At 44.0% G+C, this 26436-nt stretch overlaps 1 protein-coding gene across 5 annotated transcripts; it reads left to right on the forward strand.

Moving 5' to 3' along the window:
• The first annotated feature begins 660 nt into the window (after window positions 1-660).
• On the forward strand, window positions 661-26266 carry LOC115198750 (ataxin-7-like protein 1). 5 transcript variants are annotated; one of them, XM_029760993.1, is made up of 13 exons: window positions 663-857; window positions 1310-1393; window positions 1800-1883; window positions 4711-4815; window positions 8864-8964; window positions 13864-14053; window positions 14248-14648; window positions 15941-16023; window positions 16225-16469; window positions 16949-17171; window positions 21528-21649; window positions 22001-22730; window positions 22962-26266. In XM_029760993.1, exons 5-13 carry the CDS (start codon window positions 8949-8951, stop codon window positions 22977-22979), a joined length of 2028 nt encoding a protein of 675 aa, XP_029616853.1. In that variant the 5' UTR covers window positions 663-857; window positions 1310-1393; window positions 1800-1883; window positions 4711-4815; window positions 8864-8948; the 3' UTR covers window positions 22980-26266. The 5 variants fall into 5 exon arrangements, with proteins under 5 accessions (XP_029616848.1, XP_029616853.1, XP_029616852.1 ...); XM_029760992.1 differs by lacking the exon at window positions 1800-1883; XM_029760988.1 differs by lacking the exons at window positions 1800-1883; window positions 8864-8964 and having other exon boundaries at window positions 661-857.
• Window positions 26267-26436: the final 170 nt, after the last annotated feature.

The raw sequence follows: 26436 nt of genomic DNA on the forward strand, positions 1-26436 counted from the left end.
ATGTTGGATGGGTACTGACTGTATGGATATTTTCACAAACATCGACATCACCGTACAAATGAGCCAATGTCGTAGGCTACTGTCTGTCCATCATTGAATGGAGACGCTATTTCCAATTCCAACCACAAGAGGTCAATGCCTGGTCATTTTTTGTTGTTGTGCCATGGAGCTGAAGAGCACTTGCAACAATTTATATAATTCCTATGCCAAATTTTTGATCAGCAAAAGTTACATTTTATATTATAATGTGTGTGGGTAGCAAAGGGTCTTTTGTTTGTGTAGTGCAAAAGTGTCCAACATTTTTGTCTGTAGTACAATTATTATTGACCTACTAGGATATTACTGCTTCTTAACGACTGCACGTTGTTGTACTATATTATACTGTAATATTACTAATATATTGGTCAAGTGTGCTGTACATTACATTTGCTATTGCCAGCCTAAAATATTATACTGTTACTGAAACATTAACTAAAACATACTTAATATGTAAGACATTGGAATATATTTCAGCAAATAAACAATGTGTGAAATGCAATTTGAGAAAAAACAACACACGTGTCATTTATGTATCAGAAAAACAAACGTGTGAACTTATGAACTTCAGAGGCGCACACACCCCTTTGCAACCTTTCAACTCCTTGCCGTCAGTGGCCGAGCGAAGACGGAACGTGACGAAGGTGACGTCAGGTGCCTAGCTAGTCTCGTTTAGTTTACTGCGAAGGAGAGGGGAAAAATCAAGCAACAAGAAGGAAGTGCAATGGCGACATTGAATCGCCAACTACCAACTCCGGATACGTTCCTGTGCAAACCTTGGTCAACTTTTATCAGCGCAGCAAAATTACACTATATTGACAGTAAGTGCACGTCCAATGTTGTCATCCATTTCTATAAAAATGGCACGTGCGAACAGTGTTGTTGAACCGAGATTGAGTTGTCCTCCATGCATCTGTCAACTGAACAATTTTAAGCTAGTTACCAAATTCATAACAAATCTATAAAACGCATGTTTACAAATGCTGGGTATTCATTTGTCTGATGCATTCTCAATATGTTCGTAATGCGCATGGGTTAGTTTACTGATGTCTGTCTGGCTAGGACAACTTTCGTTGCTTGTTGGTGACAGTTCCCTTGATTTATCAAGGCAGCTCGTCAGTTAACGTTACAGCTGCGAGCTCACTATCTAGCTAGACGTAATGACACGTTTCGGCGTGGCGTGCGTGAGATTTATGTTTTATTATTTATTTATTTTTTCAACCACCAACTAACCGATCGTACATGAACTCAAATATGAACTCTATTTTCTTAGATTATTTTAATACAGACTCACTTGTCGAGAACCGCTTGAAAGAGCTGTACCACAACTGGGAAGGAACTAAACTCAGCAAAGAAGGTAAGGTTGATCAAATCGCGCTGTAGTGACTGTCACCCGAGTCTTGTTTTTGTTGTTCTTGTTCTTGTGGACTGATGAGGCTCCAGTTGTCACTCCAGCATTCTTGCCAACATTCTTGCATATTTTAACACCACAGCCACACAACACGGCACAGCCTGTCAAATTCAAAGCTAAGGGACGACCACAGCATACATTTTTCCTAACACTGTTTATTATGAAGATAAAATATGTTTTACGTATGATAATGAATGTACGTGTTTGTTCATTACAAATGGATTGATATTTAGTGCCATGATATTGGTCAAGTAAGAAATGTCACACGTGCATGAGTATGTTCCCTTCCTGCTTACCTAGAGGCTCTTGGCTCTACCTACACTGTAAAAATGAGGGGATTTGATGACTATAGGTTGGAGGCCCACCCAGAGTGAAAGACAGGAGCAACATTCAAGCACTTCAGTACCAACTCCCCAGTCTTCAGTTCAGCCAGACTGTGAGTGCCAAAGCAGCCTCTCTCAGTCCCGGCCAGACTGGAATCACCAATATGTTCTGAATGCTGATCCCAGACCAACACACTGAGACAGAGTAAGATTGACTTGCCCTTTAGATACTGATCTAAGGCCAGTTGTGTTTCCCCTGGACCCCCTAATGGTTAAGGTAAGGAGATCCTCTCACTCACTCAGCCAGAATGGAGTCTCCCAGTGTTGTTGATCCCCGGCCAAGAGTCAGGGAGGTTGTGAGACACACACACACACACACACACCATCAGCTGATGAGGTCATACCATGTGTCAAGCAGACAGTAATAGCTAATGGTAAACTCAGTATTATGCCTTCTCTCCACTACATAGGTCAACAGCTGATGTAGTCCACAATTCAATTCTTTATCTTCCAATGTTGTTTACGAGGATAAGTGAGACTTGACAATGCACAAATACAGAAAATGTTATCCCCACTTTAAAACCTTTCTCAGCGGGTGTCTGATAGATAGTATGTTTCTCTGTGCCTGGGTAGCGCTCATTCACGAAAGACAGATTGTTTTAGCAGCACTGTTTTGGCAGTTTCTGTTGTTCTGGCAGGCTAGCGAGGCAGTAAGCTACACACTGTTCTCATTTGTCTTGGCAGAGACAGATGAAAAAAAAATGGTGCTTTTATAAGTACTATACTCGTTGTTTCTGGTTTAGGGATGGGCATTTGAAATAATTTCACTATTAGAATAATATCAGGATTTTTTTTCGCGGATATCTGGATAGTCGAAATGCATGTTTTTTTTTTTGTTTGCGCATCTTTTTAGTCTGAGCCCTTGCGTGATGGAGAGACGCAGATGGTTCTGCTCGGAGGAGGGGCCGGTGTGTATTTGTGAGACTGAGAGACTAGAAAGTAGCCACGCTGGCCTGCGCTAGTTAGACAAACTTGTAACGTTCGCTGTTGCTTATTTATCATCCAATGACAGTGCCTGTTTTTACTGCATCAAATCGATATACACAAGATAGCTAAGATAGCAAGTTAGCCAGCTAGATAACTAGCTAATTGAGGCTACAATTACTGCACTCCCCATCCTTGTAAACGAATGGCAACACCATGATTCAGATGAAACAACAGCCTACCTCTTGGTTGTTTGTTGTAGCCCACTCCTTCTTATTTAGCTAACTTTAAATTCCATTTTGCATTGATTAGAGATGTCTCACTTCACTTGCCACACATGGAACCTCTGACTGTAGAGCAGCTTTGATTGGCCGGCGAAATCAACAAGCGTGAAACGTGTGTAGGCTACCATCATCGATGGCTACAGATGTACATACTACATTTAAAAGTTGGTTGTTTTTATTCAATTAACAATTTCAAATGTCATCCTTGTATTTATTAATGTCACATGGGTAATTAAATGTACTTCATACAAAGCATTTTCATTGTTAATAAATAGGGCGGCAGGTAGCCTAGCAGTTAAAAGCGTTGGACCAGTAATCGAAAGGTTGCTTGTTCGAATCCCTAAGCCGACTAGTTGAAATATCTGTCTGTGCCCTGTGCAGCAACTACTACTCTTAAACCTTTGGAAGCCATCTACCATAGTGCCCTTCGATTTGTTACAGGTGACAGTTTTGATATTCATCACTGCATCCCTGTATCAAAAGGTTGGCAGGACTTCACTAAAGACCCGTAGATCTGTACATTACTCCCTTTTTGTTTACAAGGCCCTACTTCATAAACTTACATCTTATCTAACTTTGCTGTTGAAGTATAGACACCTGAGTTGCCTAACCTGTTCACAGGATTGGTTATGTCCTGGGATTCCTAGGGTCTCCACCGATCTAGGTAAATCTGCTTGTCGTTTGAAAGCACTGCATCTCAGTGCTAAAGGCGTCACTACAGACAACCTGGTTCGATTCCTGGCTTTATCACAACCAGCCGTGATTGGCCCACAGGGCAGCACACAATTGGCTCGGCGTCGTCCGGGTTTGTCCGGTGTAGGCCGTCATTGTAAAGAAGAATTTGTTCTTAACTGACTTGCTTGGTTAAAGGTAAAAAAAGAAAATATTATTTAAAAAAATAATAGAGAATGATTTCTTTCAGCTTTTATTTCTTTCATCATATTCCCAGTGGGTCAGAAGTTTAAATACACTCAATTAGTATTTGGTAGCATTGCCTTTAAATTGTTTAACTTGGGTCAAATGTTTCGGGTAGCCTTCCACAAGCTTCCTTCAATAAGTTGGGTGAATTTTGGCCCATTCCTCCTGACAGAGCTGGTGTAACTGAGTCAGGTTTGTGGGTTCCTTGATCGCACACGCTTTTTCAATTCTGCCCACAAATGTTCTATAGGATTGAGGTCAGGGCTTTGTGATGGCCACCCCAATACCTCGACTTTGTTGTCCTTAAGCCATTTTGCCACAACTTTGGAAGTATGCTTGGGGTCATTGTCCATTTGGAAGACCTATTTTGCGACCAAGCTTTAACTTCCTGACTGATGTCTTGAGATGTTGCTTCAATATGTCCACATCATTTTCCAGAACAAGATTCATGACAAAAGTGGGGAGATCCTTTTTGATTGGATCAGCTCAACCCCCCCCCCCCCCCCCACATTAACCATAGGAGAAAACAACAAAGCTGCGCTTAGATCAGTGTGATTGGGAGTCCCATAGGGCGGCGCACAATTGGCCCAGTGTCGTCCGGGTCTGACCGGTGTAGGCCGCATTGTAAATAATAATTTGTTCTTAAATGACTTGCCTGGTTAAATAAAAAAATGTCTAGGCAGCTTTCTGATTCTACTCCTAGTTCAGCCCCTGTCCCTTAGCTCACCCCTGTTCCTGTCTCTGTCCTCTGTAGAGATGCACGTGTTTGGCCAGTTTCCCAACCAGGAGGATTTCTGTCTCGTCGTCTGCCATGTCTGCAACCAAGTGGTCAAACCCCAGGGCATCCTCACTCACTACGGTAAGAACCCTAACCCCTACACACTACCCAAACACACTACAGTGAGAACCCTAACCCTGACACACTAGCCTTATGTACCACCCTAACTCTGACACTACCCTTACAGTACAAACCACCCTGACCTTGACACATTACCCAGACCCACTATGGTAAGACCCCTAACTCTAACCCATTACAGTAAGAGCCCCCCAACATTGGTCAGTGCTGGACCAAATCAGTCACATTTTATGTCACGTGCTTTGTAGACAACAGGTGTAGACTAACAGTGAAATGGTTACTTACAGGTCCTTTTCCAACAATGCCGAGTTAAAGATTTTTTTTAAAAGATAACAAATAATTGAAAACCAGCTCATGTCTGTCCGTTTGCTTACGTTCTCGTTGATCCCCAGTGAGCGGAGCGCGCTTACATCTGCTGCTGGCTAGCTGCACATGTCCTAGAGCGAGGAGTCTGTCTGTGCCAAGAGACAGGCAAAACACACATGCATATGCACACACACGCCCCCCCCTTGAGTGCTCTCTCCTGCCCCCTGCAGGTTGCTGCCTCCAGCTGCAGTCTTCTCAGACATGTAAATCTGGTTATAACGCATGTAAATCTGACCTTAGATCTGTGGTTAAGGGAAACGGGAAATCTTCCTCTCACAACAGCTGCTCACTGACAGGCTCTGAGTAGGTCAGCTCTGCTCAGTGGTCAATGCCTTTCAGCTATGCTCCTCCAGCTCTAGTCTGCGTGTGGAGAAATACTCTTTCTGCCAGCCAGCCAGTCTGCAGGAGTCAGACAGACAGTTGATACCCAGCTCTGTTTCTCTCTCTGCCCATCTGTAGCTGGCGGCGGAGGCTGATTTAAGCAGTTTAACGGAAAAGCTTTTGTATGTTATTCAGAGGTTGGGTGTGTGTCATTCAGAGAATGTATGCGTGTGTGCTAGACTGTTATTCATAGGGTGTGTGTGTTGTCTGGTGACTGCCCTTATGGTCCTGGATTAATTGAGCTCCTTGCAGGCTCTCTTCTCTCAGCTTAGTTTCGTTTCCTGACTTTGATGTGTGGGCTGGCACTCCCTGCAGTGTAGTGTGTTGGCGAGGCAGTTAGTTGTTTTTGTGCTTGCTTTGGTGCCAGTGTGGGCAGTTGTTGTGTTGAAGCAGCTGCGGTGATAGTGTGTGTGTGAGGTTTAGTGTAGTGTTGATTTGTATAGAGTAGTTTAGTGATGTGCTGCGTTGTGTGTGTCATGTTATGAAATGTATTGGCTGTTGCAGAAGGGTTTGGCGCTTCTCTCCTCTCTCTTCTCTCTTCTCTCTTCTCTCTCTCTCTCTCTCTCTCTCTCTTTGTCTCTCTGTGGTGGGTGTCTTCCTCTAGCGGTGGCAGTGAGGATGTAAACAAACCCAGCTGAGCTCTCAGTGCGATGCTGACTCTCAGCTTCCTACTTCCTGTGGCTGCTAGGCTCACAGGGCTCTCACGCTAGCCACTGCTTCACTCGCTCGGCAATGCCATGGCAACGGGCTTGAGGGACTAGGTAGACGTTGCCCCTAACCACCGATACAGGTTCAGATAGTTTTAACCCCCTTTAATAATGTTTAAGGTTAGGATAGGGTATTTTGATCCTAGATCTGTGTTAGGGGATAACTTGTACCTTGGAAGGGCAGATGCACGCTAAACTACAGTTGTAAGTAACCAATCTGTGTGTGAATCTGAATTGGCTGCTGTGTAGCTACTGCTGCATACCTGAATGAGGTGGACTTTGGTCCTGGCTCCCAATACAGCGGCCCCTCTGCTTTACCTTGCCTATTTACTCACCTGCACACACACCTGCCTGACGGACGCAGTTACACACTCACACACACCTGGAACACACGCACGACTGCCGCCTGGCATACACACACACACACACACACGCCTTGACACCTGCTTAATCTGTGTGCTCATTCATCTCTATTGTTCTAACGAGCTGTTGGTATTTCAGCACTCATTGGGCAGGGTAAGGCAGTCTCCCTGTTATTCCCACACACTGTCATCATATTGGCTCCTCACACTGTCAGTCACTAAACTGTGACCAACGAGACAGATTCTGTGGAGTGGGTGATACAGCCTGTCAGACAGTAGTTGGCTGAGGACAGTTGGCAGGATGGCTGTGGTGCCGGGGCCAAGTCTATTTAGGAAATTGCCAGGACAGAACAAAATGAATACTCATGAATAGTTTTATTTGCTGACAGTGATATAATGCATTATTTCATCCCCGCTGCACAGTTCACATGCTTTCCTCACTAATTTTGGTGCAAAGTCTGCGTGCGTAGTAGGTCTACAATACAGTGAGGGAAAAAAGTATTTGATCCCCTGCTGATTTTGTACGTTTGCCCACTGACAAAGAAATGATCAGTCTATAATTTTAATAGTAGGTTTATTTGAACAGTGAGAGACAGAATAACAACAAAAAAATCCAGAAAAACGCATGTCAAAAAGGTTATAAAAGGATTTGTATTTTAATGAGGGAAATAAGTATTTAACCCCTCTGCAAAACATGACTTAGTACTTGGTGGCAAAACCCTTGTTGGCAATCACAGAGGTCAGACGTTTCTTGTAGATGGCCACCAGGTTTGTACACATCTCAGGAGGGATTTTGTCCCACTCCTCTTTGCATATCTTCTCCAAGTCATTAAGGTTTCGAGGCTGACGTTTGGCAACTCGAACCTTCAGCTCCCTCCACAGATTTTCTGCGGGATTAAGGTCTGGAGACTGGCTAGGCCACTCCAGGACCTTAATGTGCTTCTTCTTGAGCCACTCCTTTGTTGCCTTGGCCGTGTGTTTTGGGTGATTGTCATGCTGGAATACCCATCCACGACCCATTTTCAATGCCCTGGCTGAGGGAAGGAGGTTCTCACCCAAGATTTGACGGTACATGGCCCCGTCCATCGTCCCTTTTGATGCGGTGAAGTTGTCCTGTCCCCTTAGCAGAAAAACACCCCCAAAGCATGTTTCCACCTCCATGTTTGACGGTGGGGATGATGTTCTTGGGGTCATAGGCAGCATTCCTCCTCCTCCAAACACGGCGAGTTGAGTTGATGCCAAAGAGCTCCATTTTGGTCTCATCTGACCACAACACTTTCACCCAGTTGTCCTGTGAATCATTCAGATGTTCATTGGCAAACTTCAGACGGGCATGTATATGTGCTTTCTTGAGCAGGGGGACCTTGCGGGCGCTGCAGGATTTCAGTTCTTCACGGCGTAGTGTGTTACCAATTGTTTTCTTGGTGACTATGGTCCCAGCTGCCTTGAGATCATTGACAAGATCCTCCCGTGTAGTTCTGGGCTGATTCCTCACCATTCTCATGATCATTGCAACTCCACGAGGTGAGATCTTGCATGGAGCCCCAGGCCGAGGGAGAGTGACAGTTCTTTTGTGTTTCTTCCATTTGCGAATAATCACACCAACTGTTGTCACCTTCTCACCAAGCTGCTTGGCGATGGTCTTGTAGCCCATTCCAGCCTTGTGTAGGTCTACAATCCTGTCCCTGACATCCTTGGAGAGCTCTTTGGTCTTGGCCATGGCGGAGAGTTTGGAATCTGATTGATTGCTTCTGTGGACAGGGTGTCTTTTATACAGGTAACAAGTTGAGATTAGGAGCACTCCCTTTAAGAGTGTGTTCCTAATCTCAGCTCGTTACCTGTATAAAAGACACTTGGGAGCCAGAAATCTTTCTGATTGAGAGGCGGTCAAATACTTATTTCCCTCATTAAAATGCAAATCAATTTCTAACATTTTAGACATGCGTTTTTCTGGATTTGTTTGTTGTTATTCTGTCTCTCACTGTTCAAATAAACCTATCATTAAAATTATACACTGATCATTTCTTTGTCAGTGGGCAAACGTACAAAATCAGCAGGAGATCAAATACTTTTTCCCCCCACTGTAAGCATTTAATGAGGCGTGTGCGTACGAGAGTGCGTGTGGGTGTGTGCGAGAGCGCGTGTGTGTGTGGGTGTGCGAGAGCGTGTGGGGGTGTGTGGGGGAGCGCCCGTGTGGCTGTGTGTGTTTTTGACATATCCCTCTGTCCCGACTAGGTGTCTGGGGAGTAGAGTCCCAGTGAGGCAGAGAGAGTAAAGGACCTCCCCACCTCCCCCCCGCCCCCCCCCCCCCCAGAAAGACATGCATAGCCAGAACCGTAAGTTTCCTCTCCTTTAGTCCTCCTTCCTTCCTTCTCTATCCTCTCCTCCCCTCTCTCTGTCTCTCTCCAATGCACTCTACTGCAATATGGATCACTGAGTTTCAGACTAACTTTTTCAGTTGGTGGCACCAGCTCATGATTTGGTCACACCCATAAAAAAACCGTTGTCACGCAATATACAGGACCAATCAAAAGTTTGGACATACCTACTCATTCCAGGGTTTTTCTTTGTTTTGACTATTTTCTACATTGTAGAATAATAGTGAAGACATCAAAACTATGAAATAACACATATGGAATCATGTAGTAACCAAAAAAGTGTTCAACAAGTCAAAATATATTTTATGTTTGAGATTCTTCAAAGTAGCCACCCTTTGCCTTGATGGCAGCTTTGTACACTCTTGGCATTCTCTCAACCAGCGTCATGAGGTAGTCACCTGGAATGTATATAAATTAACAGGTGTGCCTTGTTAAAAGTTTAATTGTGGAATTTATTTCCTTCATAATGCATTTGAGCCAATCATTTGTGTAGTGATATATTATGCCAAGAACAGTTTAAATAAGCAAAGTGTAACAACAGTCCATCATTACTTTAAGACATGAAGGTCAGTCAATATAGAACATTTCAAGAACTTTGAACGTTTCTTCAAGTGTAGTCGCAAAAACCATCAAGCGCTATGATGAAACTGGCTCTCATGAGGACCGCCACAGGAAAGGAAGACCAAGAGTTACCTCTGCTGCAGAGGAAAAGTTCATTAGAGTTACCAGCCTCAGAAATTGTAGCCCAAATAAATGCTTCACAGAGTTCAAGTAACATACACATCTCAACATCAACTGTTCAGAGGAGGCTGCGTGAATCAGGCCTTCATGGTTGAATTGCTGCAAAGAAACCACTATTAAAGGACACCTATCAGAAGAAGAGACTTGCTTGGGCCAAGAAACACGAGCAATGGACAATAGACCGGTGGAGATCTGTCCTTTGGTCTTTGGTTCCAACCGCTGTGTCTTTGTGAGACGCAGAGTAGGTGAACGGATGATCTCTGCAAGTGTGGTTCCCACCGTGAAGCATGGAGGAGGAGGTGTGATGGTGTGAGGGTGCTTTGCTGGTGACACTGTCCGTGATTTATTTAGAATTCAATGCACACTTAACCAGCACGGCTACCACAGCCTTCTGCAGCGATACGCCATCCCATCTGGTTTGCGCTTATTGGGACTATAATTTGTTTTTCAACAGGATAATAACCCAACACACCTCCAGTCTGTGTAAGGGCTTTTTGACCAAGAAGGAGAGTGATGGAGTGCTGCGTCAGATGACCTTGCCTCCACAATCACCTGACCTCAACCCAATTGAGATGGTTTGGGATAAGTTGGACCGCAGAGTGATGGAAAATCAGCCAACAAGTGCTCAGCATATGTGGGAACTCCTTCAATACTGTTGGAAAAGCATTCCAGGTGAAGCTGGTTGAGAGAATGCCAAGAGTGTGCAAAGCTGTCAAGGCAAAGGGTGGCTACTTTGTAGAATATAAAATATATTTTGATTTGTTTAACACTTTTTTGCTTACTACATGATTCCATATGTGTTATTTCATAGTTTTGACGTCTTCAATTCTACAATGTAGAAAATAGTAAAAAATAAAGAAAACTCTTGAATGAGTAGGTGTCTAAACTTTTGACTGGTACTGTATATTTTTATAATAATCTTGTCAAGTCATTCACAGTGCTTTATTAAGAAGTGTAATAGGCTACTGAGATGCTGTTAAATAAATAAGTTGTTTCATCCAACATGTCCAAGCAGGAATGCATGATTCAATATATTTTGATGTGCAACCTAATCCAGTGATTGTCATGAATTTTGGGTTGACAATTAAGATATTGTTATATTTTACTGTCAAAATAGGGCTCCAGATGTTCTTTATTGTTGTCATGGAGATGAATTTGCCTACGTCTTTATATGCATTAAGGGACAGTTAGAAAATTACTCGGGGGGGGGGGGGGGGGGGGTGCAAAAAAAAAGTTTTGGACCAGGCTCATATTCGTCACACTTAATATTTGCCTCTCCAAAGGCTGCGAAACAACATGTTTCATTGCCCATGATGAGGCTTTTTATCAATTAGAGTAATTGACCTCGCAAAAAGCCAGTGTCGAGTAACTTCCAAGTCAGCTTTGGGTGCTAAAATGGGAAGCGGCAGCCGCTGCGCAATCAATTGGGAGGTGGAAAGCACATGGTGCATTTTAATTTCACAAATTAACTAACAACAAGAGGGCTTTGTGTTGGAGCCTATTTCTTCCTATTTAAGAAATAAGATGTAGGCCGTCCTGTTTGGTAAGCAATTATAGGCTATCTATAGATTTGTCGGCCCATTCCTTCAGTAGTGTCACCACTTCTTAAATACCTCCGTGTCCGTACTTGTAACTAGGGTTGGGCGATATTACGATAGTATCGTCTATCGAGGATGATTGACAGCCATAGTCGATGGTGACGACATCATGATGTGACAGACGATACCTAACCTATTTCAATTTGACTGGCCTCGCGTATTAAAGAGAAGAGCGGAGTCAGGCGGTGCACAGCAGGGCAGTGCATGGGTTACATTCCGAGGAAATTGTCTATATTGCTATATTCCCATTTGCTATTTCAATGAATATCTTATATTTACAGAATGCAAGAGAACAATGTAGACATGGCCTAGTTTCACCAAAGCAGCGCTAAATGTCCAGTCAAACAATGTTTATTTTTTCTCTTTCTCCAATAGCGGATGATTTCTCCCACCGCGCTCTCATCTCATGTTCAAACAATTAGCCTAGAACTCCGTTAGATTATCTCAAAGTTTAAGTTGTTTTTTTAATAACCTACAAATATGGTAGACCTAAGGTAATAATTAGAGGCATATAGTGCCTTCAGAAAGTATTCACACCCCTTGACTTTTTCCACGTTTTGTTGTGTGGATTTAAAATTAATTGTCTTTTTTTTTGTCAACGATCTACAAAACAATACCCTGTCAAAGTGGAAGAAAACGAGCCTCCTCTACCCCCTCACCCTCCCCCCTGAATCACCGCAGACCCTCCCCCTATAATTAAAAAAAAACAAAAATTAAATATGAAAAATAAAATGCTATCTCGATTAGATAAGTATTCAACCCCCTGAGTCAATACATGTTATAATCACCTTCGGCAGCGATTACAGATGTGAGTCTTTCTGGATAAGTATAAGAGCGTTCCACACGTGGATTGTGCAACATTTGCCAATTTGTCTTTCAAAAATTCTTCAAGGGCTGTCAAATTGTTGATAATTTCTAGATAACCATTTTCAGGTCTTGCCATAGTTTTTACTTAAATATGCTTGAAATCTAACTCGGCCACTCAGGAACATTCACTGTCTTCTTGGTAAGCAACTCCAGTGTAGATTTGGCCTCATGTTTTAGGTTATTGTCTTGCTGAAAGGTGTATTCATCTTCCAGTGTCGGGTGGAAAGCAGACTGAATCAGGTTTTCCTCTAGGATTTTGCCTGTGCTTATCCTGAAAAACTCCCCAGTCCTTAATGATTACAAGCATAACCATAACATTATGCAGCCACCACTATGCTTTAAAAAAATGGTGAGTAATATGTTATATTGGATTTGCCCTGAACATAACTTTGTATTCAGGAAAAAGTCAATTGCTTTGCCATATTTTTTTGCAGTATTACTTTAGTGCCTTGTTGCAAACAGGATGCATATTTTGGAATAATTGTATTCTGTACAGGATTCTTTATTTTCACTCTGTCAGTTAGGTTAGTATTGTGGAGTAACTACAATTTTGTTGATCCATCCTCAGTTTTCTCCCATCACAGCCATTCAACTCTGTAACTGTTTTAAAGTCGCCATTGGCTTCATGGTGAAATCCCTGAGTGGTTTCCTTCCTCTCCGGCAACTGAGTTAGGAAAGACACCTGTATCTTTGTAGTGACTGGGTGTATTGATACACCATCCAAAGTGTAATTAATAACGTCACCATGCTCAAAGGAATATTTAATGTCTGCTTTTAAAATGTTTACCCATCTACCAATAGGTGCCTTTTTTTGCAAAGCATTGGAAAATCTCCCTGGTCTTTGTGGTTGAATCTGTGTTTGAAATTCACTGCTCGACTGAGGGACCTTGCAGATAATTGTATGTTCGGGGTACAGAGATGAGGTAGTCTTTCAAAAATCATGTTAAACACTATTATTGCACACAGAGTGAGTCCATGCAACTTCTTATTTTTACTCGTGAACTTATTTAGGCTTGCCATAACAAAGGGGTTAAATACTTATTGACTCAAGACATTTCAGCTTTTCATTTTTTATTAATTTGTAAACATTTTGAAAAACATTATTTCACTTTGACGTTATGGGTTATTGTGTGTAGGCCAGTGACAAACAAATCTAAATGTAATCCGTGCTAAATTCAGGCTGTAACACAACAAAATTATACCTATAAAAAGCTGAGACCCTCCTCTCTTCGACAGGGACAACAGTAGTTGCTTCCAGAGCTGTGTTTTTCCTGCAATTAGATTTTGAGATGTTATACAATCGGACACTTACTTTATAGGAATCATGAGTATAATGTACTTCACTGTTTGACCAAATCGTGCTTTTAGCTGCCAAAAAAGGGGAAGGTTTGGAGTGAGTGACAATGTAAAATGTGCAGCTCGCACTGACGCGACCACTAATAAAATTCAACTCGCACAGCCAAGTCAAATGGTCGCAGTCTGGAGCCATGGATCACTTACAAACATCACAGATGTGTGAATAACTGACCAGTCAGTGATCTACAGTGTTAGGACATTTTCATGATGCTGGGTGTTTACCAGATGTGTTCACACTCAGTCTGTATTCAGTCTGTATTTCTCCTGACCCTCTGTGTGTGTGTGTGTGTTTCAGAGCGTCGGCACGGCTCCCCGTGTCCCTCCAGGGGTCCAGTGGTCTCTGTGAAGCCCAATGTGGCAGTGTCTCCCACCCCGGGTCCTACTCCCCCTCTGCCCTTCAGGGTCCCCAGAGACTACCCCCACTCCCGCTTCAACAAGGCCCCGCTCGCTGTCTACCCTCCCAAGGGTGTCCGCAGCAAGACATGGTGGGTGCACACACAGGCCAAATCTTGTGAACATGCAGACATTTACTGCATCGAATCCCAGTCGTGTTTATTTTTTTGAATAAAAACAATCCCACAACTTTCCACTCAATCAATTAGCTTCCCCCCCCTCTCTATCATTCCTCTCACTCTCTTGCTTTATCTGTCGCTCCGTCCCTCTTCCTCTCTCTCTCCAGTGTGTCGTTGCCAGTAGTGAGTCTGGAGAAGATGCCTTGTCTGGGCCGGGCAGAGAGGGGAACACACGTCAGAGTCAACTGCTTTTCTTCCTCCTGCTCCTCTCCCTCCTCCCTCAAACCCTCCCTGATTCCCCCAGCTCCCCTCAGGGGGTCTCAGGAAAAGCTGGCGAACGGCCGCATCCCAACCACCCCTTGCTCCACCACACCCCCCTCCCTGGTGGACCGCCGGCCCAGCCCGGCCCGCTCTCCCCTGGACAAACGAGCCTCCTCTACCCCCTCACCCTCCCCCCTGAATCACCGCAGACCCTCCCCCTCCCCTCGGACCCCCGCAACCCCCTCCCCCCTGGACAGGAAACAGCAGAATGGAACCAAGACCCCCAGGCCTCATAGGAGACTGTCAGGTGAGAACACAGTCTAACCACAGATCTAGGATCAGTGTACCCTAACCCCAATCCTACCTTTTAATCATTATCATGTGTGGCTCAGTTGGTGGGATGGTGCTTACAACGCCATTGATCATGGGTTCGATTCCCTCTGGGGCCACCCATATGAAAATGTATTAATGCATGATGTTAGTTGCTTTTGGATAAAAGCATCTGCTAAATAGCATGTTATATCTAAATAATTATAATCAGGGATCGTGCAAAACTGACCAGAGATAAGCCAACTTCATCCTCCTCCTAGGTGAACAGACACAAAGACTGCTGGAGAGAACATACGATGTATTAATGTACCTTTTTATCTGGTAGGGAATGTGTAACGACTTAAATTCTTCCACCAGGAATGTGCATATCTATCTCAGCACTGTAAAGGTCGTGGTATAAATATATAGCCTATGTTTCTAAGTGCAAAACCCCTCCATATTCCTTATCTCCCCTAACCTTTGAAAGCTGCCCAGTCATGAGAGTGAAGGGGCATGAGCAGATTCATATGATGGGTTAGGAGCTTGGCATGGGTGGGGCCTGTTTTGAAAGAAGAGAGAGTGGAGGCTGTTGCTCAACACTAATCCTATGCGCTGGGGCCTTGCTAATTCTAATGTGGACGAGGAGACTTCCCTCATACCTCTCTTTCCATCTTTCCTGTCTCTTTGTTCTTCTGCCGCTCTGTCTTTTCCCTCTCTCTCTTGCCTTTCCCCTCTCTTCCTTTACTCCTCTCGCCTGTCTCTTTTCCCAGTCTCTCTCTTTCGCTCTCTCTTTCTCCATATGTTGTTGTCTCTGTGCTGTGCGTCGCTCCAACTCTTTGATTTACAAGTGTAATTCATGACCTGCTGCCAAGGCTTCTGCTCCTTAAAAACCTTCCCACCGCTTGGGACTCCAACTGGCCTCTTCTACTCTCATCTCCTAAACACATACGCTGAGAGACACACACATGCACACACACACGCCTCATCTCCCAAACACACGCACACTCCCGACCACTCCCATAACTACCTAGATTATAGAGATTACATATGGAAGATTACAGGGACAATTGAACTGTGTAACGTAGGGGAAACTTCTCAGTGGAATTTGGGAAGTTTCAGTCAAAGAACAGTCTACTGTAGGTCCTATAACACAACTTTGTAAGACATTTCTCTCCTGTCATTCAAGATCTCTTGGCAAAAGATGACTTCATGGTTCTCCGGAAGACAAAATTCTGAAATCCGCTGTGATGACCTGGTTTTATTTTTGATGGCTTTTGATGGTGTTTACAGGGAGGGTGTTTGACCCTAACAAGCACTGTGGAGTCCAAGACCCAGAGAGCAAGCGGTCCTGCACGCGATCACTCACCTGCAAGGTGAGACACTCTGACCTCACATCTGATTGGCTACACAGCTTATTCTGACCATACGTGCGCATTACTTCATTTTGAGTTGTGTGCTTTATTTTCCTTGACACCAGGGAAAACTAATTTAAGTCTTATTTAAATGTGTTTTTATTGCCCTTTTGTGTCCACTTATCTTTGTTATTATATTGTGTGTGTGTGTGTGTGTTCCAGACTCACTCCCTGATCCACCGACGGGCCGTCCCAGGCAGGCAGAAAGAGTTTGATATCCTCCTGGCGGAACACAAGGGCAGAGCGAAGGAGAAAGAGAAGGAGGGAGGGCCGAGGAGGGAGTCACAGGGGGGCAGTCAGAGCACCCGTGCCAATTACACTACCCCCTCCACCCTGCCCCCCCACTGCCACAATGGCAGAACCGTCTCCACTCTCAAACTGCGGCTGGCTAATGCACACAGACACATGTAGGGGGCAGCACTGAGGCCAAAGTCAATGTACAGCTTCTATTCATTCAATGGAATCATACATGTTACATTTTTTCAATAAAGATGCTGTGTTTGCTGCTCAGTAATGTTAGACCAAAGTTACATATTTGTAAGACATTCTACTGCGCTGTTGGAGCTAGTACCATAATCATTTTCCTGCACCTTCTATAACACCTGCATCTTCTATAACACCTGCAAATCTGTGTACGCAACCAATTAACTTATTTGATTGTGAAAATCACTGTCAGTTCAAACTCACACCACTAGGCGGTGCTTTAAACTACTGTTGATTGCAGAATCAGAATCAATGTGAAACAAAGCGATTTTGACACTTGTTAGTTTTGTAAGTCATGTTAGTGTCTAGTTCTAAACATCTTCTTCCTTTCACTTTCTCTTCTCTTTCTTTCTGCCTGTCTCTTTCTTTCTCTTTCGTTCTCTCGCTCCCTCTCTGTGTGCAGGGTACCTGGTAGTGGGGGTGCTGCTGTCCTATCCTCCACCCCCGTCCCCCCAGGCTCAACCCAGGACCCCCCAGTCCCTGTCTGGCAGAGGGCAGGAGGGGACAGGGACGGTCGTCTGTCCAGTGATGAGGGCAACCCAGGAACACCAGATGACCCTGACAGAGACATAGACGGAGACCGACCGTCCTGCCACTACTCCCCTCACCACCCTCGACCACTGGGGGTATGTACTTGTACCCTTAGTCATTTAGCAGACGCTGTTGTCCAGGGTGACTTACAGGAGCAATTTCGGTTAAGTGTCTTGTACCTGTCTCTGTACCTGTCTACCCAACATTTAACATTAAGGTAGCTATGTGCAAAAATATGTACAGTTGAAGTCGGAAGTTTACATACACTTAGGTTGGAGTCATTAAAACTAGTTTTTCAACCACTCAACAAATTTCTTGTTAACAAACTATAGTTTTAGCAAGTCGGTTAGGACATCTACTTTATTCATGACACAAGTCATTTTTCCAACAATTGTTTACAGACAGATTATTTCACTTATAATTCACTGTATCACAATTCCAGTGGGCCAGACGTTTACGTACACTAAGTTGACTGTGCCTTTAAACAGCTTGGAAAATTCCAGAAAATTATGTTATGGCTTTAGAAGCTTCTGATAGGCTAATTGACATCATTTGAGTCAATTGGAGGTGTACCTGTGGATGTATTTCAAGGCCTACCTTCAAACTCAGTGCATCTTTGCTTGACATCATGGGAAAATAAAAAGAAATCAGCCAAGACCTCAGAAAATAAATTGTAGACCTCCACAAGTCTGGTTCATTCTTGACAGCAATTTCCAAACGTCTGAAGGTACCACATTCATCTGTACAAACAATAGTACGCAAGTATAAACACCATGGGACCACGCAGCCGTCATACCACTCAGGAAGGAGACGCGTTCTGTCTCCTAGAGATGAAAGTACTTTGGTGCGAAAAGTGCAAATCAATCCCAGAACAACAGCAAAGGACCTTGTGAAGATGCTGGAGGAAACAGGTACAAAAGTATCTATATCCACAGTAAAACGAGTCCTATATCGACATAACCTGAAAGGCCGCTCAGCAAGGAAGAAGCCACTGCTCCAAAACCGCCATTAAAAAAGCCAGACTACAGTTTGCAACTGCACATTGGGACAAAGATCATACTTTTTGGAGAAATGTCCTCAGGTCTGATGAAAGAAAAATAGAACTGTTTGGCCATAATGACCATCGTTATGTTTGGGGGAAAAAGGGGGAGGCTTACAAGCTGAAGAACACCTTCCCAACCGTGTAGCATGGGGGTGGCAGCATCATGTTGTGGGGGTGCTTTGCTGCAGGAGGGCCTGGTGCACTTCACAAAATAGATTTTATCATGAGGCAGGAAAATGATGTGGATATATTGAAGCAACATCTCAAGACATCAGTCCGGATGTTAAAGCTTGGTTGCAAATGGGTCTTTCCAAATGGACAATGACCCCAAGCATACTTCCAAAGTTGTGGCAAAATGGCTTAAGGACGGCAATAGTCAAGGCATTGGAGTGGCCATCACAAAGCCCTGACCTCAATCCTATAGAAAATTTGTGGACAGAACTGAAAAAGCGTGTGCGAGCAAGGAGGCCTACAAACCTGTCTCAGTTACACCAGCTCTGCCAGGAGGAATGGGCCAAAATTCACCCAACTTATTGTAGGAAGGTGGTGGAAGGCTTCTCGAAACAACATTTGACCCAAGTCAAACAATTTAAAGGCAATGCTACCAAATACTAATTGATTGTATGTAAACTTCTGACCCACTGGGAATGTGATGAAAGAAATAAAAGCTGAAATAAATCACTCTCTACTATTACTCTGACATTTTCACATTCTTAAAATAAAGTGGTGACCCTAACTGACCTAAGACAGGGAATCATTACTAGGATTAAATGTCAGGAATTGTGAAAAACTGAGCTTAAAGGTATTTAGCTAAGGTCTATGTAAACTTCTGACTTCAACTGTATAATTTCTACGAAGGGTTTGTAAGTAATCACAAAATTTCAGCTGCTTCTAAAATATCTGTAAACAAATAAATGGTTGATAAACTACTTGTAAATCCTTTATAAAGTGTTTCCTTATCTCTCAGTCTAACACCCAGACTGAAATCAACCCTAAGCCCCTACCCTAGAGCTGGGAAGATAAACCGAAAACTACCGACACGGACATTGCCCTCTTACGTTTTGGTTACGTCCTGTAATTTTCGGGGGAATATGCTACACAATGTTTTTGTTCGAAAAGCGTTATTTTGTTAACTGTAATGTGCATTAACCTGCTTTCTGCATTGGAAGTACAGTATCTTCCCTATCCCTGTTTCGCTGCCCGGTCTCACTCTCTCTCCCCACTTTGCGCACCATGTCAAGGGACAGATGCATTCTGGTAAGAGCAAGCATACAACCACTGAGCAACGTTTCCAAATGGAATTGCGGGAAAACAACGTTTTTAAATAGTATTTTACTGTTGTTAAAAAAAATTCTCTGCTTTATGTCAGCATATATATATATTTTTTTCTTCTCAACTCTCAATATTGAGGAAATTACACCACTTTCCAAACAGAGTATGTAATTGAGATGATGTGCCGACGGAACGTGCCATTTGCATTCAATATATCAAGTAGTCTATTGATACCTACCAATGGAAAGTTTTTGTTGAACATTACATTTACTGTTAGATCCTTTACATGGCTGTCTAGCATTAATATCATATATTTAGGTTTTAGCAATATAGATAATGTGTTTTGAATTCCCACTTCCTCAGGTGGTAAATGATGTATCATATGTACAAAAAATGGATGCTGGCAAATTTAATATCTAAGAGCCAAAAATAAATCTCATCATTCTGGATCCTATTTCAAAATATCCATGCATTCCCTGAACATGTTAGATGAAATATCTGACTTCTTTCATGTCTTACTTGGCACTGTAAAACTAGATCCCTGCCCCTAATGGAAAGTAAAAAAGAGTGTATTTATCGTTATCGAACCAAATGTATCGTTAAATGACTTTATGTCAGTATCTCCCAGCTCCACCCTCCCCCCCCCCCACACTATTTGTAGAGATTTGATTGTGTAAGCGATATGGAGGAAACCTCAGCCGGCCTGCATGATGGTAATGCTTTAGAGCGATGCCTTAGTAATGGCTGCGGCGCTATTGCCATGTCACCGTACTGCTTGAAGTAGGAGTGTAACGATGCACGTATTCGTACTGAACCATTCGGTACGGATACCTCAGTTCGGTCCGCACTGTGAACACACATTAATACATACAAATATTACAAAATAAGAAACACTAGGTCTATAGGCTGTGATGTCTATGCTGCATTGCAGGCCTACGCCTCTTGAGTAAATCTGAGCTGAAAAAAAAAAAAACAATTTCAGGCTATTCCATTAAAAGAAGCTATGCGCCAATTAAGATTTTAATTTTGATTAACGTGCGCATTTCAATGTGCTCTTTTGTGAGGCGCAGCCGGGAACTAGTTCTATAGTGGGGTCGATAAACCAGAATTGGAGGATCCTCCGTCGTTTATATCTCCAGTTTGGGAACATTTTGGCTTCCTAGTAGATTACGTTCGCGATGGACATAGAGTTGTGGGTTAAACATTAACAGTATGTCGCCACGCTCAACGAGAATAGCCTATGCAGCTGCCAACACCTCAAATGTTGACAAATATGTTGACATCACCTCAGTATACCGCATGCGAGCAGCCCTTGGCAGCTGATTCTGACCAGGCCGAAGAAATTACAAGAGCGATAGGTAGGCTATGTTTATATTTTTTACAGTCTTTGGTTTATAGCCGCGGATATGCGCCTATTTTCGGTGGTTGAAAATAGGAGGTTTCAGTCAGCATCTTGTGGAAGTGCCCGAGCCACATTACAAACTTCACTGGCACTGAAGAAGACATGGTGCGTTCGTAACCAAGATGGAAGTGGGAATTTACCACTCGAACGACCCTCCAACTGGTAATTACTTGTAGGAAACTCGTCTATCATCCCCCTTCTCCCACATACTGACCTTTTGACGTCACCTACTAAGGAAATGGCCTCTATAACAGCGTTTTCAGAAGTTAAACGCAACAACAAAACATTATTTACAAAACGCAATCTATTTCATGTGGATTTGAACTGTATAACTGTATAATAGCTGTACTTTTAGTTTAGCTATTAGCCAATCTGCATTTCTCAATGAGTTCAAATCACATGAATATAGCCAACTGGTATTTACGTCTTCACAACAGGTAAATCCCCACCTCCCACATGGTTACAAACGCCGCGTCAGAGTGGAAACTTGAGGCCCAACATAACAATCCTGTCACAACAGACAACGCCAGGAACATTGTGAATGCTGAACATTGTGAATGGCATTTTAATCTTCCCGCTGTCCCGAAACCGAACCGAACCCTGACCCCAAAACCTCAATACGTACCGAACCATGGGTTTGGTGAACCGTTAACACCCCTAGCTTGAAGCCATCCATACAGGCTGATTTGATCTCTTTTTTTTCTGACTGTGTTAACCCCTCCCTCCGTGTCTCAGTGCTGTGCGTTCAGCAGCAGGCTGATGGGACGTGGTCACTATGTGTTTGACCGGCGGTGGGACAGGATGAGGCTGGCGTTACACTGTATGGTGGAGAAACATGTCAACGCTCAGATGTGGAGGTGAGAAAAGTGTGTGCGTGTATTAATCATACCAGCATAAATGATTTGTCGGCCCGTGTTCTGGGGCTCTGGGACCAACTCCAATGTATTTACATCCAGCTTTAGACTTCTGAGATGCTCTATGGAGAAAGTGAGTTCAGCTGTCTAGGGAAGACACACAGAGACTCATAGACACTATTAATAGGTGTGGAATGGCGGATGTTAGTATGACCTGGTTCTGCTGGGGCTCTGGCATAGGACATCAGCAGCCAGCTCATATTCTAGACAGAAAACTCTCTGAACCCCTGTAAATCTGGGTATTTCATTATGGCTCTGGTTTTTGTAACGTCTCTGTCCTCTGCTGTGTTACAGAAAGGTGCCCCTGGCTGCTGAGAGCCCTCTCTCCCTCGGGAGCCCTCCTATCAGCACTCCCTCCCCCAGCTCTCTCACCCCTCCTCCCCCCCTCTCCTTCCCTCCCTCCACCAATGGAGCCTTCTCCCTTGGGCCCTACTCCACGGCCTTCCCCCAGGATGCATCAGCAGCAGGGTTGTTTGGCATCAGGAACCCCTCCCAGCCCATGGCCCCTGTCTCTGCCCTAGGGAAAGCCCGTAACGGCACTACCACCAAACCCATCAGGCCCCCAGGGGCGACTGGTGGCGCGGCCAAGAAGAGGAGGACCACCCTTCCACCCAGTTCTGACACTCTCAGGGGGAACAACAGCAGCTACCACACACTGACTCCCATGCTCAGCTCTGGCGTGCCCCCCCTTAGTGGTAGGAGAAAGACCTTAGGACACAGTGCCAGTGAGGTGGGGGTCAGGGCTGAGGACTGGTACTCCAACCCTGACCAAACCACTACCACACCCTACCCCCTCACTAAGGACCACCCCAGCCCCTTACCCCCTACTCCCAGCCCCCTGCCTCCCCCTAGCCCCCTGGCCTATGGAGGAGGGGTGGAGGGGAGAAAGAGGAGGAGCCCCAGTGCGTACAGAGGAGGAGGAGGAAAGCCCAGTAAGGTGACCAAAGCAGCAGCAGGGCTGGACGGCATCTTCAGGAGGAACAGCACTGGACTTTTGGCCTCAGGCCCCGAGTCACCTCGACAGGTAAACACACCTAACTCACCTGGTTACTCACATGGTAATTCACCTCACATGACAGCTGAAGTTACCTTGGCTCAAATAAAAATAGCCTGCCTCATATTTATTTTTACTGTCATGGATTATACAGATTGATGTCGTCTTTGGATATGTTGAGCTTGACTGTCAACTTAAGTCTCCATTTCTTGCCCTCCCCCTGCTCTTCCTCTCCCCCTGTTTCTCTCTTTCCTCTTGCAGTCCAAGTTGCATCATTGACAATAACAGGAGACATGGACAGAATGTTGGGCAGCTGGACTAGTATCTGTGACCTTTGACCCAATGTTAGTACCACAGGGCCTTGCCCTGTTAACAGTGATGTCACTCAGCTCTGCACCTGTACCCATGAGGGATTCTGGGACTTGGAGTCATTGGTGGGTCAGAATGATTTGGCTCCTCCTCTCACACTGCCCATCCCATATTAGGATGTGTGGTCCCTCCCCACAATCCCGCCCCCACACATTGATCAGCCAATGGGCGGTTCTGCAGAGGTAGTCTCCATGGTTACAGGGTGAAGCACTCAAATCAAGACACTCATCATCACAAACTGCCCTCTGAAAAGGGAACCTGCTTTAGGTTGGCATCTTTATCACCGCTCTACATGCATTTAGACATTTTGTTGTTGTAGCTTCCGGTTCCTGTGTGGTCAGGTGACCAGGAAGGAATTCCCTTGTCCAAAAACTTCCTCAGACAGACCTGTCTTGACAGCCCCAGCAGACCTCCGCTCCTCACCACACACACCCTTATTTCCAGCATGCCAGAGTTCAAAGTGCACTTACTCTCCTCCTCCTGGACTCCAGAGGCTACACAACAACCTGTCTGTCACACAAGGGAAGACTTTATACCGACACTTTTTCATGAAATGTCTTTCAAAATAGGAAGAATTCAGGTTATCGAGGATGGTTTTTATTCTTCGTCGCAAATGTTGCAACACAGAGAGGACCTACACCCTAAATGGAAAATGATGGTGTTGGATTTTTTTATGTATAATAATTTATAATTTCTTAATTTTCTTACTGACCAGAGTAGAGCTACAGACGTTGAGCAAAATTATATTTGTATGTCAATTTTTTTTAAGTATTATTATCATAGTTATTGTTGAAAATGTGTACATATATTTTATTATTTTTATATTTATTATTAGTCTCCCATTACTAAAAGAACTCAAGCTAAAGTGTTTTACCTGCTTGGTGACATGTATTTTTAAGGGTCCTTTTTGCCGGCTGTTCTCCCTTTTCACACTTCTTCCAATGTTTCAACCTTTCAACGTGACTTCTCTTTCTCTTCCACTGGTCTCTGACAGACTTGTACGTCTGCTTGATTGATATGTACATTACAGAAATGTACATATGGCACTAGCTGTCTTTTAATACCGCTGGTACCACTGCAGTGTGTTCTTCTGTTCTGTCAGTGATAGACACTCTACAGGGACTGTCACTGACACGGGCTGCATCTCAATAGTCGAAAGTGGCATCTTCTCCTCGTCTCCTTCGTCTTTCCTCATCTGAAAACTAAGGCGTAGTTTAGAGCAACGTGGTGGCTGCCAACCAGGAATTTGATTTCCGTCGAGCGAGTTCTTGTGATAGGAAGTTACTTTAGATTATTTAGAAGTGTTTCTCAGAACAGCGGTAGCGCCCCTACTGTTACATACATGGGGGAAGTTCAGTAGTTGCCTGAAGGAAGAATAATGCTTTTTCAGATCCTCTCTTTTGCACTTTTCCTCATATGCCCAGATCGTTAATCTACTTCTATTTCTATAGATATTTGCTTCCCACCAAGTATGAACTCTGGGGCGTGAAGACACGCACAATCAAGACGACTTTGTTTTTTTTGTAATGAATTTGGGAAATGTTCTTCCATTTTCTTTCACTTTGAAAATGTCGACGGTTTTGTAGATCGGAAGGAAAAAATCTAGTGTATTCCCTTTTCAGATGGAATTGTAAGGCTGCAAAATGCGAAGACTGTGCAAGGGGTGTGTAGACTTTCACTAGGCACTGTATATATTTGTAAAGGTGTTTTGTCAACAACAGTAAATATGAAGACTAGGCCTGTATTCCTTGTGACTTCAATCCCCTTTATAAACCAGTGTACTTTAGGCTACAGTGTAGGCCAGGGCTATTCAACTCTTACCCCATGAGGTCTGGAGCCTGCTGGTTTTCTGTTCTACCTGATCATTAATTGCACATACCTGGTGTCCCAGGTCTAAATCAGTCCCCGATTTAGATGGGAACAATGGAAAAAATGCATTGGAACTGGCTTTGAGGTCCAGAGTTGTTTGAAAGGTGTAGGCTATCTGAATCTCAGACAAGGTCATTTTGTACATTTTATTTTGACAATTTTACTGAATGTGTCTGTCTCCATGGCTAAGGGAAATCACAAACACTGTAGGTCTGCATGGTCCAGGGGGAGGGGCTGGGAAAAGTAGGTACAGTGGGGGAATGTTTCTATGCCTGCCGTTTGTCTTCAGACCCTGCCTCTGCAGAGGTGCACACTCTTCCAAATCCTTAGGCCCTCACCTGCAGCACCCCATATTTCTGTAAGTGCTCGTAGGTGAAAGTATTGGCTCTTTTCACCATCTCGGATGACCTCCGACACACTCAAATGACTCATATATGCTCGCTTTCTGCTAGTGGTCAATGTCAATGGCATGTAACTTCTCCCAACATAGTATTAGGCCTACATAATACATATCAATTTATAACTCATCAATTACAAGTTACTGTTCGATCACTGAAAATGCGTGCACTACTCCACTGGTTGGTCAGGTCTGGAGCCACCAATGCCCCTCTCCAGTCATTTAGGTAAGCAAACGGCACGTGACTGACTAGGTATTATTCCTGAATGTTAACTTTGCTTCTCCTCTCCTCGCTATTTTTACTGCATGTGGAACAGCAGATACGCCATCTAATTGAACTCGTGTTCCTCGTCTTCTCAAAACCCATTGGATAAGAAAGCCAGAGGTCCCGCCCATCTGACCTTCTCCTCTAATGGGTTTTGATAATGACGGCAGGAGAGAGGACACAAGGAGTATGCAATTGAGGTCTTCCCTACGTGTTCGTCTGAAATGGCACGCTGTTCCCTATAGTGCACTACTTTTGACCAATGCCCTAATATGTGTGCCCTGGTCAAAACAAGGGCACTGAATCGGGAAATACAGTGCCTAAAGTAGTGCACTATAGGGAAGGACGCAGACTTGAGTAGACTAGTGGCTCAGTGCAGTCTCCTTACTACTCACCCAGGAAATGGATGTCCCTCTGTAAGTAAGGCCTTATTTTTGTATTCACTGTAAATAAAGCAGAACCGGGCTCTTGTCGAGGTCTTACTATGAAATAGTCACTGGTTCACCTTATCAGTCCGTGGTGGCGTCCATCATGTCCTTTCTACTCCTGGGTGACTCTTTTATCCTGTTGTCCCCATGCTGTTATCAACACGTTTTAGATGTGTATTTTCAGGTTTGACTATGTTTTGGATAAAAAAATTATATATAAAATAATTTTTTTACCTGCTGTTTTGTCCTGTCCCTTCTTGATGGAATATCTCCACCCAGGTGCATGATTCAGCATAGCAGGATAGTAATTCCATGGGAGAATCTCAATGTCATACTCATAGCGTCCTCTCTCCTTGCCTCCTCAATACCCATTGGATAATAAGTCAGAGGTCCCACCCCTCTGACCTT

Source organism: Salmo trutta, chromosome 8 (genome assembly GCF_901001165.1).
Source record: "Salmo trutta chromosome 8, fSalTru1.1, whole genome shotgun sequence".
NCBI classification, from domain to species: Eukaryota; Metazoa; Chordata; class Actinopteri; order Salmoniformes; family Salmonidae; genus Salmo; species Salmo trutta.

What these genes read in the sequence shown, in the direction of transcription:
- LOC115198750 (XM_029760988.1), top strand. Translation starts at nt 761, where the DNA reads ATGGCGACATTGAATCGCCAACTACCAACTCCGGATACGTTCCTGTGC. An exon ending in AACTAAACTCAGCAAAGAAG is followed by an intron (nt 1,394 to 4,710) that starts GTAAGGTTGATC and finishes TGTCCTCTGTAG; the next exon opens with AGATGCACGTGTTTGGCCAG. An exon ending in GCTAATGCACACAGACACAT is followed by an intron (nt 16,470 to 16,948) that starts GTAGGGGGCAGC and finishes CTCTGTGTGCAG; the next exon opens with GGTACCTGGTAGTGGGGGTG.